The following is a 14,009-nucleotide window of genomic DNA, read 5'->3' as shown; positions in this document are numbered from 1 at the left end:
CTACACTTGGTCATATTTCTGTCTTTCATAATTCTCACTTCTGCCCAGTGCCCCTGTTTTTCTGCCAGTTATGGCTCTCATCACCTCACCCTTGCACTTGTCCAGGAATCTCCTGACTTAACAACTTTGCCACTTAGAAAAATCGCTTAAGTTGATTGCGTTCACTTACCTCATTTGTGATTTTGAGATAAGGGTAACTATTCATCAGGTTTGTTTGCTAGAAAAAAAGGAAATTGTATGTTTTAGTTTGCTAAAGGCTTCAAAGGCAATATACCAGAAATGGCTTGGCCTTTATAGGGGCGATTTATTAACTTATAAGCTCACAGTTCCGAGGCTGTGAAGGTGTCCAGCTGAAGGCATCATCAGGCAATGCTATCTCCCTGAGCTGCAGCTGTGGGCACTCAGGCACGCAGCAGTGTCCGCCCTTCACCTTGAGGCCTCGTTGCTTTCAGTTTCCAGCATCCTCGCCCCCAGGTTCCGCTGATGTCAGTTTCTTGCTCCTGTGCATTCTCTCTGCTCCTGTGGTGTTCTCTCTGTCTCTGAGGCCTCCTCTCTTCATATTACTCCATTTAGAGAGGAATCCAGAAAGGAGGATTAAGACCCACCCTGGGACATGCCCTGCTGAAGTGATCTAATCAAAAGGAAGTTCCCTTGAGTGAATCTAATCAAGAGGTCCTATCCCAACAATAGGTTTTACACTCAACAGGAGTGGATTAGCTTAAGAACATAATTTTCTGGTCTTTTCCACAAAAGACTCAAACCACCACACTGTATGTGCAAATATTTGGGATATCAACCAGCACTAAGTAGGTTCTGAGGAAATTTCCCTAAAATGCCACTTTTCCCGTATGGTTATTGTGCTCACAATGCTCCAGTGACTCCCAGATACTTAAAGGGTGAGTTCTGTATCCCTCCACAACCTACCCCACTGGATGTTTTCCAGCCTTGTCTTCCTGGACTTGAACCCAACACTCTGCCTGGTCTTACCCCAGGGTCTGTCTTTAGCTGCTGTTTTCTTTCCTTATGCTTCTCTATCCCCAGTTCTATATTGCCCATGAAATCTCTTAAGCTACCTCAGCCCCTCTGTCTTCTTTTTGTTCTCTGTTAAAGATTCAGATATAATAAAAATAAAAGTTGCCACCCTTTCCCGAAGCGGGTATCACCTTCCTCCAGGGCTACAACATGCCTTATGAAGAGTCACAGTATCTTTTGTTCTACCTAATTGATTAACCCTGCAAAAAAGTATTAATACTTCTGAGTCTGTGTACAGTGGATCCCTTACATTTATTATAATTCAGGAGATTTCTGTAAATAGTACTATTCCATTCGGCATTGCCCTCAGTGATATCAAATAGTATTTGCATTTTCTCTTAGACTTTCAGATCATGTAAAGTGAGATGCATGGTTAACAAAGCACCTCGTGTAACTAGTGGGTCTCAGCAAACACTAATTTTGTGAGTGAATAACTGGAAAGTGAAGGAAGGGAGGAAAGCTGGTTGGTTCTTTGGTTTACTGTAAGGCAGTGGTTTTCAGCAGGAGGCAGGTTTATCCCTCCCTCCCCCCGAGGACTTTTGTCAATGTCTGGAGACATTTTTGGTTGACACCACTGGGGGGCAGGGTGCTACTGGCATCTAGTGGGTTAGAAGCACAGCGCAGCCCTCCAAAACAAAAAGTTTTCTGCCCGGAATATCAGTACCGCCCAGGTGGAGAATTCCTGCTGTAGAGTAGTAAGCCAATAAATTTTGCTTTGTAGGAAGATAAAGCAGTCCCTCTGTTTTAAGGAAAAAATTGCATTTACTCTTTAAGAACAAATGAAATAAAAAGAAAATACACAAAGAGCAAACTAATACAGCTAATGGGAATGATAAAAACCTAAGTTTTAAGAAGACAAAATAGCTCCAGTGACTGTAATAGATGGAATTAGAGTAGCTTTTGACAATGGTTATGTGTTCCACTCTGACGTGCTTTCCCCTGTTTCATCTTAACAGTCCTTCCTCTACCTAGCCTGGTATATGACTATGTCTGTTCTTGGACACTACAACAACTTTTTTTTTGCTGCTCATCTTCTTGACATTGCTATGGGATTCAAGACGTTACGAACCATTTTGTCATCAGTAACTCACAATGGCAAACAGGTAAAAATTTATCTTTTTTTTTTCTCTGCAGAAGCTAAAAATTAACAAATAAGCAAGCAAAGATAAAACCAGTTCCTTGCATGACAATGTACATTTTTAAAGATTTATTTGAACAGAGGGCCTGTACTTCTTTTCTTTTCTCATGGGGATTAGTAGTTTTAGAGTCCCCAAGACCGAGGTTGAATTCTTGGCTCAATGAATTAGCTGTGTGATCATGGATAAATTATTTAGCATCTCTTAAATCTCAACTGCCTCATTTTGTGAAATGGAAATAAGAAAAGTACCTACGATATAGGGTTTTTGTGAGATTTAAATAAAAATATAAATGTTAAGGTGTTAGCATAGTCCCTGGCACATAGTAAGTGCTCAAGATATTAGTTATTTTGTTCCTAATACAATGTTTGCACCATTTAATACTCAGGGAAACCAAAATATGTTACAGCACCTTGATGTACTAGTTGTATTGTTAATAAAATATCAGGTGCTGCATTATTAATTTAATCTCATATTTTAAAACTGGATATTCATGTGCTTTTATCTCTACTTTTAAATTGAACAAAACTAATAATAACTCTGGATGATTACTTGGAAGAAAACTGGTCCAGGTATAGATAAGCAACTTAGGTTCTAATGAAATCCAATTATATTGTTAAAATTTTCCATGATTATGAACCATATTCCAGAAGCATGCATTTATGAATATGTTGCAGATTTATTTATCAAGTGTCTACCAGATAACATATTTTCTCTTAGCTATATGGATTAAAAGAAGAACACAGAATCATTCTTTCACAGACTCTTACAGTCCAACACATTTCTTTAATCTGTTCCACTCCAAAATCTTGAACTACTTCCATCATTAAATTCATATCATCATGAACATTAGTTTTCCAAATTTCAGTCATGGTTTTTACATATATCACTTTAGTTTCTGAATCTGACTATGATGTGCTTCGTCCAGTGGCAAAAAGTGTACTTGGCTTATTCATTAGTTAGTAAACAGTTTTTGAGGGCCCAATACATGTAAAGAATTGGACATACCGAATCAATTATGTGTTTTCACACAAAAGGTCTGACACTACTTTCCACTGATCTCTCAACTTTTTTGTTATTTCTTTTCTTTTTGAAGCATCAACTTTTCATCTGTAGAAATATAGCGAGCTTAATAGTCCTAATAGGTAGCACATTTAGAAATTTACAGAGACATTGAATTTTACATATGGAAGTGAATTGAGCCCTCTGTTAAGATAATGTTTCCTTTAGATAATTATGAAATAATTAAAAAAAGAACTAAGTCAATTATATGTAGTCAAGGACATAGAGATGCATTATAATCAGAGGACATCTACAGTAAACAAATATTTTATTGCATTTAGTATACTGTAACCAGAAATATATTTTCACCAACTTAATCAAAGTCACTCTTAAAATACACAAATTCTGCAAAATGTATCAACATGTATTCATAAACAATACATTTTTGAATTAAAGAAAGATTGCATAGAGCTGAATGAAGACCTTTGCAACTGTGACAATTAATTATACATTGATAAAACTTACTTTCAAAATATCACAGATGGGTAGCACAGTATTTTTAAATGTAATTAATATCACAATTGTATTAATAACATTTGGGCCCTTGGGGGTGGTTAAATGGAAAATTATAAGTTGTATACATGTTAATACAATAAAAAGTTTAAAAATGAAAAAAATAATTAAAAATATATCATTGGTCATTAAACTGTGGTGCCTTTCACTTTGATCATCTCTTTATATTAACAAAGCAGGACTTCTTGGATTTAGTTTTTAAAATATTTATATTATAAATTATTAACAATTGGGTGTTCCCCAATTTCAAAAGCAATCCAAATTCCTTTTTAGTTTATATTTGTCTTTTAGGACGTGATTGAAAAGAAAATATTTCCAACCACTTTTACTATCATAACAAATATGAGAATATTTTTATTAGGAGTGTAAATTATTTAAAGAGAACAGACCTCATTAAAAGTGAGACTACTTAATGCAGTATTTACTGCAGCATATTTAGGTGATAGTGAACATTTTGAACATCTTATTAATATTGTTAATATCAATTTGGATGTGACACTAAATCATAGTTAATTCACACTCTAGTGATGCTTAACATGTGTTAGCCAATTAAATAATCATAATTTGCATAACGTAGCCTGGCAACTTGGTAAAATAAAGAGAATATGAATATAAAATTTCCCACTAGGAGTCAAAAAAGGTGGCAGAATAATGACTATGGGCCCCTTTAACTTCTAGTCAGCAAATCCAGTGAAGACTCACTAGCCCGTTCCCCTCCCCCACCCAGGAGACATGTCAGTCAGTGTCTTGTATTTGTAATACATGTTCATTGTCACATTTCTTTCCAGCTTGTATTAACTGTTGGCTTATTAGCTGTTGTCGTATACCTGTATACTGTTGTGGCATTCAATTTTTTCCGAAAATTCTACAATAAGAGTGAAGATGGTGATACGCCAGATATGAAATGTGATGATATGCTAACGGTAAGTTCATGTATTTTGAGCTCATATTAATGAAAAATATTCTTCTGCCTCATTGTGTATTCATTCTTTGAAACTGCAGAATAGGAAATAGTGTACACAGTAAGAAGCCACTGTGACTTTTTAAAGATTTTTGTTTTCAACAGTTCTCATTTTTAGCAGAACACAAAGGATCCACCTTTGTCCATTTTTCACTTCTGCTTGGCCAACCTGATAATTAGTAGAATTCCTAAGTTAAATAGTTAGGACTAGAAGGATTAATGTCACCTCTTTAGCTTGTTCATCCATTCCAGAACAGCAGGTCAAATTATTTCCTTGGAGAACAATCTGAAGCCTTGATTATTTGTTCACTTTAATTATTTTAACTGAAGTTACTAAGGTTCGTTAATAATTCTCTTAATAGAAGTGATAGTTTTTGCATTTATGCTGAGTATCCTGGGTTAAATTTTCTTTTAAGTCTTGGTTTTCAAATCAACAGATGTTAAAGCTTTGATACTGTTTTGTACAACTGTCCTGTAACCAGTAATAAATCAACAATTACCATATATGAGATCTTTGCTATGATATGCGAAAATTAGATGAAATCCGTAATGCCAGATAGAAAGAGATGGACCTGGAAAGAGCATCGATGAACTCTTAATCAAAATACCTGCCTAATGGAGGTTGAGGAGCAAGTAAGGGAGGTTGAACTAGTGATACCAGAAATACTCTGGAGAAAAGAAACATTCTAAAAGAGTAATGAAAGAAAACTACCAAGATTATAAAGACTAATAATTAATTGACAGTTTTATACTAGAGAATGACAAATCAAGGGAACAGAGGGTGTAGACATAGATGCAAATACATATGAAAATGAAAAATGTGGCTTTTTAAATAAGTGAAAAAATAATTCAATAAATGGTATTGGTACCTTGTACAAACTGTTTAGAGAAAATAATAAAAATGTACAATGCCCTTTAAATAAACATTAATTCTGAATGGAACAAAGATTCAAGGTAGAATAAAGAAAAAGGAACAATGAAAATTAGAACATAATTTGACTTTTAAAAGTAATAATACTTTTTAAATTTGGAAAGGTTTTTCTGAATCTGAAATAAAACCCAAGATCCATGAAAGCATTTTTTTAAAAAAGAATAATGACAAACAAAACTTTAAAGGCAAGCAACAAACTGGAAAAATATATTCTACATTCTAACAAGGGGCCAGTTTCCTTATTCTACAAAACCCTTTATCATATCAGTACGAAGAAATAGACAAGCCAATAGAAAAATGGGCCAGTTATATGACCGGACAATTCACAGTAAAATGAATTCAGTCTGATTGTAAATGTGAAAGATGCTCAGTTTTTATCATATTTAAAGAAATAAAAATCAAAATGAAGTACCATTTTTGGCCCATCAGATTTGGAAATTTTTAAAGTATGTTAATATCCAGAGTTGGTGAATTGGTGGGGAAATTGGCATTCTCATTAAGTTGTTGGGAATTTGAATCGGTGTAACATCTTTAGAGAGATTTTTCAATAGCTCTCTAATTTTCAAGCATACATATCCTCTTACCTGTCAATTCTGCTTCTAGGAATTGGCCTAAATGTATACTCATAAAGTATCCTACTCTATGTTCAAGGATGCTAAATGCTATGGCAAACTGGAGATAATCTAAATCATTATCAAGAGTACTCATTAAATCAATTATAGTAAATGCATGCAACGGAAAGTTATGCAGCTATTTAAAAATGAGGTCAATCTGTATATGCTCATATGGAAAGACATACAAATTATATTAAAATGAAAAAAAACCAACAAGGTGTCCCGGACAGTGTTGTGCCATGATCCTCATTGTGTAAGATTATATAAATATACACACACATGCTAGATGTATATTTTAGATAGGTTAAAATATGCATAAAATATTTCTGGAAATTTTTCATAAGAAACTTAACAAAGATTCCTTCAGAGAGTGGTACCAAAGGTAGGGGAAAGAGAAAGACTTAAGTTTTTCATTTTATATACTTCTCTCCTGCCAGTTATTACTGGGTTTTCCCATATGCATGTTATTTGTTTTATTTTTTTAAATCAGGGGAAAAAAAGAAATCTTAATTCAGTTCTTCTCAGAAGGGAACAGAATGTACAGATAGCTGACCTGAGGGAATTAACAGGGCAGAAGGATGAGAAATGCTGCTCCAACCTGATATTACACTTGCCAACCACTGCCTAACTGTATTTGAGCCATTTGCACTCAGGTTTTACTTATTTTGTGAAAATATTTGCCATCACTTAAGAATAAGTTTTCATCATAAATGATCATTAATGCAGAATCTTCAATCCTCCCTGTCTTTTTAATTAATATCCTGCCTTCTAATTACCAGTTTCGAGATCTTCCAGCAAGATTGTCATTCCCTAGGTTTTCATGTCTACCCATTCTTTTTCTCTTCCCTACTTTTTCCTAAGAAGAAAACCAAAATCTGAAAAACAATAAAGTATAACTCTCAAATGAATTGCAGGTTACTTAAAAATTTGGAACACATGATAGCTTATTGGCATGAAAATTAATACTGTTTTCCTAGGTCAAGATATCATCTTGAAGGTTGGAACATTAGGGATGTTATTTTATAGGGAGAATGCAGAAAAAAATAATCACATAGGTCCATATGTGATTGACAGCAGAGAAAATCATGTTCTTATGAAAATAACTGATAATTTCAGTTATGTCATATCATTATTACTGTTCTAGCAATGTTTTACGTATAACTGTGATTTCTGGGTACTAGTCATCTGCTCAGAGAACATAAAATGTTAACAGCTGAAAGGTCTGTGATGATCATGGCATTACATTCAAAAGTAGTATCCCAGTTATAAGTTCAAAGTCTTGACTTTTAGATTATTTACCTATTTATCAAGTACTTTCATAGCACTTGCTATAAATGACATTGTGCCAGGTATTATCTGAAGCAATTTATAAATATTAACTCATTTAATCTCCTCTAACAATTCTGCACTTTAGTTAGGCACTGTTGCTATCTCCGTTTTACAGGTGAGGAACCTGAGGAACTGAGTATTTAAGATACTTGTCAAAGGTCAGAAAGCAAAAAGGAACCAGACTCTTCTTTTATTTATTTATTTTTGTTTTTTAAGCAGAGTGTAGCTTGTGTGGGGTTTTTTTTTCATGTATTTTTTTTTCTTTATCAGAAGAGTTGTGGGTTTACAGAACAATGTATAAAATTGAGGATTCCCATATATCACCCTATTATTAACACCTTCCATTGATTGGTGTGGTACATTTGTTCCAACTGATGATAACACATTTTTATAATTGTACTACTAACTATAGTCCATGGTTTAACTTAAGTTTCACTGGTTGTATAGTGTAGTACCATGGATTTTCAAAAAATTTTTATTCTATTATCCTATAATAGTACTGAAATATATATCTGAATGAGACTGGACCCTTTAACCATTACTCTGTGCTGCCTCATAGACATTACTTCCATTAACGCTTGTGTTTATTATTTCAGTTCACTCAATTTGCATTTTGCTATTTTTGTGCCAGGTACTTGCTGGGGACAAGGAATACTCAAACACAGTCCCTACCCTCAAATAAATTGCTTTTTAAACACTTTCCTATAAATTCTGCTAAGCTCATTATTTTTCTAAGAAGAACATCCAAAAGAAAGAATGCCCCTGAAATTCCAGATGTTTGGGGAAAATTTGCAGTTACCCAGTTAGTATTCCTATTGCATATAGAACAATTGTTTAATGATACTAACCTTAAAAACAATGGTTGATTGAACATCACCCTTTAAATGCCACAACTGAATAGTTAACTTTCAGTTGCTGGTGGCCAGGGCAACAAGAAAGAACGTTTTAATAAGACATCTTACTAGAGGATAGAGGAGAGAGAGATGAATAGCTATCAGAATGTTTTAAATAATGCTGCAGAGCCATGGTAGGTCTGAGATGTAAGATATACTCTTTGACCCAGGGTTTTCTTCTCTGTTTAATTTCTGGGCAAAATAACCCAAGTGCCCTGTTCCTGGAGCTCTTTCTGTCTGCCTAGCTTTCCACAGAACCCTGGATTTGGGCCACTTGTACCCCTTTCTTGTAACCATCTCCCGTCCTTCCTTTTGTTGGCCTGTCGTACTGGCTAGCACAACAGAGGAAAAGAAGTGTGACTTTCTGCCCATTCCTTCATTCCTTCATTCATTTTTGCTCTTAGCAATTACAAGAAAATTAGCTTCAGCGCAGAAGGAACCTGCATGGTCACCAGTAATACCTCTCCACCAGTGTCATCAGGCTGACCCGTTGCCATCCCCTGCCTTCCCCACTCGTCCCAGGCCCAGGCCTTTAGATGTCCTTTTCTGCCTGCTGCCCATAATCACTGCCATCTTGCACATTCCTCAGTACCTCGAGCCCCGAAAGACTTGGGGAGGGGGCTAACCGGAGAGCAGGGAGGGAAGGGGAAGGCTGGCAGAAGATAGGAAGTTATGGAGGCCATTGCAGAGGTGTGGGCAGCAGGCTGTTTCGCCTGCAGTGGCACCAGGGAGATTGCTTTTTATTCCAGAAAACACACCAGGCAATGTTTCGAAATCTCAAAATCCACCAGACTCTGACCGGAAAGTTTACATCAGTCCTTCCTTCCCAGAGGGTAGGATGTGTGGTGACTGGCTCCCACACGGTGGCCAGGAGGGCGGTTTCCAGATGGTGACAGTGTAGCTGCCAGCTCTAGCTCCTCCCCAGAGCCCTGCACTGGCCTGTGCTCCCTTTAGTCACCCTGTGTTCGTGCTGGAACCCATTCAGGTTTAGTAATGGTATCTTTAGAAGGGCACGTTTTGAATTTCACTCTCATTGTGAGTTCCCATCACTTTTGTTAATTTTCCTAATGTCTTTTTTTTTTTTTAGGATTTATTTATTTCTCTCCCTTTTCCCCCTCTTTGTCTGCTCTCTATCCATTTGCTGTGTGTTCTTCTGTGTCCACTTGCATTATCAGGCGGCACCAGGAAATTGCATCCCTTTTTTGTTGCATCATCTTGCTGCATTAGCTCTCCATGTGTGCGGCTCCACTTCTGGTCAGGCTGCACTTTTTTCACATGGGGCGACTCTCCTTGCAGGGCTCACACCTTGCTCATGGGGCACCCCTATGCGGGGGTGCCCCTGCGTGGCACAGGACTCCTTGCGCACATCAGCACTGCACTTGGGCCAGCTCCACACGGTCAGGAGGCCCTGGGGATTGAACCCTGGACCCTCCATATGGTAGGCAGATGCTCTATCAGTTGAACCATATTTGCTTCCCTCCTAATGTCTTTTGAGAAGAATCCATGAAGAAGCGGTTGAATAGCTGGTTGATTACACCCAGTTATGTGGGATATATTGAGAGAGAGATAGAGAGGGGACAAAAATCTGCCTTGTTATAATATAGCTAATTTATGGACTAAGTCAACATCGTAATGTTTTTGTAGCAAAAACAATATTTGTGCTATATTCTAAAGGTGAAAAAAAGAATATGGGATTTGGTTTTGTGAGATCTGAATAGGAATAAGCAGTTTTTTCTCTTCATTTTTTTTTCATTACTAAGGGGACCTTGACTATGTCCTTTAATCTTTGTTTATATCTGTACATTTTTCTGAACACTAGGGGAACAACTGAGTTAGCAGTTGGAATTGGATGAGATTAAAGTGCCCAAAAAAGAAGTTTTTAGAAGTAATATTTCCATAACTTGTTGAGCTGCTTTTTTCTGTTCTTTTATATTTTTGAATTTGCAATAAAGTTATTTTTGAAAAAAGAAATCTGCCTCATTTTTTGCCCAAGGAAATAGGCCCCTTAAAGTTTAAAACAATGAGTTTAGGACTTAGCTAAAGTCTGGATTCTCTGTCTTTTGAGGAATTTCTGTACTCATCAGGTGAGACTCTTGACGACCAGCTCTGTTTTAGGGGTTTCTGTCTCTACACCTAACAGTATATTTGCCATCTTGCTTTTTGTCTGGGATGAGGTTCGGGGCATCATAAGTATGCATCTTGGACTTTTCCTGATATTTCTTCTTGCAAGAGAAAACTCAGCTCCAAGGCTCTAACCTGCATCTCAGCTCTTAGCTCCTTCTCAGCCTTGTACTTCTGCATAGTACCACAGGAGTCCGTGTGCTTTGAGCAAGCCGGTCACTCCTAGCAAGATAAAAGCCACCACACCGAGCTGACTGTACTTAAAAGCTGAGTTAGAGGCCAAGTCATCTAAATCTAAAAATTTTCAGGTCTAAAAACCCCTTTTTAATACTTCTGCACCAACTTCTTAAAAAGCCAACAAAATTAAATATTTCACTGATCATTTACAGTCCCACTTATTATAAACAGACTTACAGTAGCAGCAATCTTAACAAGAAAAAACTTTGTGACAAAATTGTCAGGTTTAATTTCTTTAATTTAGTTCTCAAAAGGTAGTCCCTTTCTAACCATCTTTTAGCCTTAACTTTTCACAAGGTGGAGTCTGGTCTTCCCTCGTGAGCTATGGCTCTCCTCACTGAGAGTCCTCACTTCACAGATCATTGGCATAATCCTGAGCTTCCCTTGCCTCTGTTCTTTCAGGTGGCTTCTGCCAGCGGGAAGGAATGTTTTAGGTTCTCATAGTAGCCCTCTCTCCAGCAGGGGGCACTACCGCTGCAGTTTTACAGACCCAATGAAGATTCACAGATGGATTTATTTTTTACGGTGTTTTGAGTCTGAGAATCTAATTAACCAACAGATTCCTGATAGAATTTGAACCTCCCTTCCAAGAATGTAGGCGGAGAAAGTAAAAAATGATGTAAAGTCCAGGGTAAAAATATGACTGTGGCTAGATAGCCCGGAGACGGACTTCAAACATAGGAGGTCATGTATCAGAAAGGCTTGTTCTAACCTGAAAGGCACACAGGCGGCCCAGGCCAGCTTTTTATAAATTCACAGGTCTGAGGCTTTACCCCAGGCCCACAAACTTTGGAAAGAGCTTTCCAGGTGATGGGGATAAAGAGGAGATCCCCAGGGAAGTTATCTATCCTGGCCATTGTTCTCCATCACTTAGTTACCCTACCTCCCAACACATAATCTCCATCTCTTTCTCATTCTCTGGTTCTCTCTCTCTCTCTCTGAATTTGCTCTCCCTCTACTTTTGCCAAAGTAAAGATCTTAGGATCTTCACCAGTCCCCTAGAAGCTGGCCTTCCTTCTCTCTAAAAGCCATATAAACAAAGATGAGCCCAGATGAATCAGTTTAGGAGCTGGATAAGGGAGAAAAGCTATAAAATATCAAATCTGGGGAATTCATAACTGCCTCGCCCCAGTTTTTGTAGGGCCAGGTCCCTTCCCAGATCATTAGTCATGTTCTCTGAATGAAGTGTATCTTTTTTGCCTTCTAGTACTACTCTTTCCATTTTCCAACTCCTATTTCCATGTCTGGGCTAAGTCTATGAAAAGGAAGGTGGAAGAAGGGGTTTCCATTTTCGGGAGGAGCATTTAATAGCCCCAGTTGGTGGGTGTCACCTCACTGCCTCGTGTTTCCCTGTCACAGCCATCTGTCTGCTTCGTTCTGGGCACAGGCAGGTAGTGAAGGAGAGAAATTGGGAAACTCAATACCAAAATCCCAAAGGTAAAGTGTGAGCTTCATTCTTTTGACTGTATTATTTAATTGAGCCTAAATAATCAAATCCACAAGAGTCTACCCATCTTTTCAGCATCACCATAAGCATAAGTCTTCTGTTGAACTACACCAGTGTCCCTTCCTCAAAGTTCTCAGTGCTGATGTAGAATGAAGGGATATTGCCAGGAGAGGCTGTTAGAGGGCTGCCAAAGGATCTGAAAAGAATGGCGTGTTCACCTTGGTAATGTGGCCTCATTCCATGGTCTGGTCCTCAAATTTGCTAGTCTAGAAAGTAAAAGCAAATCTTTCTTTGGGGTGGGGCTGGAAAGGGGGGAGGACGTGGGCTCCCACTAACGAGGTTCATAAGAGTTTGATGTATGTTTCAGAATACCAACCAACATATTACTCAGTAGAGTTCATGCAACACATCAGTACATTCTCTTCCTTAAAGAAAAAAAAATCTACGTGGAAAATCAAATTACAGTTCCAAAACAATCTTGGTCATCAAGAATCAGAGCAAGGGGAGTTAGCTGGATGATTGTAGTTACTACTGCTGTCAGATACAGCTTCTCCAACAACAGGGACTGGGAGAGGTATGGCATCCTAGAGATGTGGACTGGATGTGGCAGTGATAGGCTGTTTGTCCACGGTGGATTTGGTGTGGGGATTCAGCGGACCAGGCTTAGAGATTTGGAGAAGTGCCAGAGCAGAGCCAGGTGGGACATTCCCCCAACTGAGTGCCCAGCCCAAAGAGAGCTAGACAAAGGGGGGTTCCAAACACAAAGCCAAGCGTTGTGAGCCAGAATAGCATGAGCATTGGGAGGGACACCTAGGTGAGTTTGTTAAAATAAAGAACAAGCAGGCAAAAGCAAAACTCTATCCACTTCCTGTGGGACATTAGGCACATATGAAGACAAACTTGGAGAAAACTTGTAACCCCAATTGTTTTCTTAATAAAAATAATGTGCATATAAGAATAATTCAAATAGTATTGAATGATGGACAAGTCCCTTCCCCCCAAAACAAAGAGTATCTACAACTCCAAGCCAAACAACTCCTTCCCCCTGCCCCAGAATACCTAAGCCCCCTCTCAGCCTGAAGTAGTCCAAGCAGAATCATCCCAAATCCCCCAAGACTGAGGAATGAACAACCATAAGGGGAAGTGTACCCACAAATCAAAGTAGGTTTATTGATATTGTAGCTACTACCTTGTGTTAACAGAAGAACTTGTGGTACTGTTATAAAGAAAGTGGCTGCCAGAAGTTCAGGGGGGAAGGGAAGGGATGAATAGGTGGAACACAGGGCACTTTTAGGGTAGTGAAACTGTTCTGTATGATAGATAGGACATTCTATGTTTGTCAAAGCCTATAAAACGGTACAGCGGGGGGCCAATGTTGCTCAGCAGTTGAACACCTGCTTCCCATGTATGAGGTCTTGGGTTCAATCTCTGGTACCTCCTAAAAAAAAACAAAACAGCACTAAGTGTAAACCATAATGTCCACTATAGACTTTGGTTAGTAGCAGTGCTTCAATTTTGGTTCATCAACTGTAACAAACGTACCACACTAATGTAAGATGCTAATAAAAGGGGAAACTACATATGGGGGGAAGGGGGATTATGGGCATTCCCTATACTTGCAGTGTAATTTTTCTGTAAATTTTTAGGGTTTCTCTAAAATAAAATTTTATTGCTATGAAAAAAAAGTATACAGTAAAAATAAAAGTTCCTATTATCACAGATCTACTGTTACC

At 37.8% G+C, this 14,009-nt stretch overlaps 1 protein-coding gene across 1 annotated transcript in view; it reads left to right on the top strand.

Moving 5' to 3' along the window:
- Positions 1-14,009, top strand: part of RYR2 (ryanodine receptor 2) — a 735,760-nt gene that overhangs the window by 711,433 nt on the left and 10,318 nt on the right. Inside the window, exons 98-99 of the mRNA XM_071207362.1 lie at positions 1,989-2,135; positions 4,532-4,666. Coding sequence (XP_071063463.1) covers positions 1,989-2,135; positions 4,532-4,666 — 282 coding nt within the window. The remainder of the gene's footprint in view (positions 1-1,988; positions 2,136-4,531; positions 4,667-14,009) is intronic.

Source organism: Dasypus novemcinctus, chromosome 13, assembly GCF_030445035.2.
Source record: "Dasypus novemcinctus isolate mDasNov1 chromosome 13, mDasNov1.1.hap2, whole genome shotgun sequence".
NCBI classification, from domain to species: domain Eukaryota; kingdom Metazoa; phylum Chordata; class Mammalia; order Cingulata; family Dasypodidae; genus Dasypus; species Dasypus novemcinctus.
The sequence above is the reverse complement of the archived record's forward strand: the minus strand, read 5'-3'. Positions and strand labels throughout refer to the sequence as shown.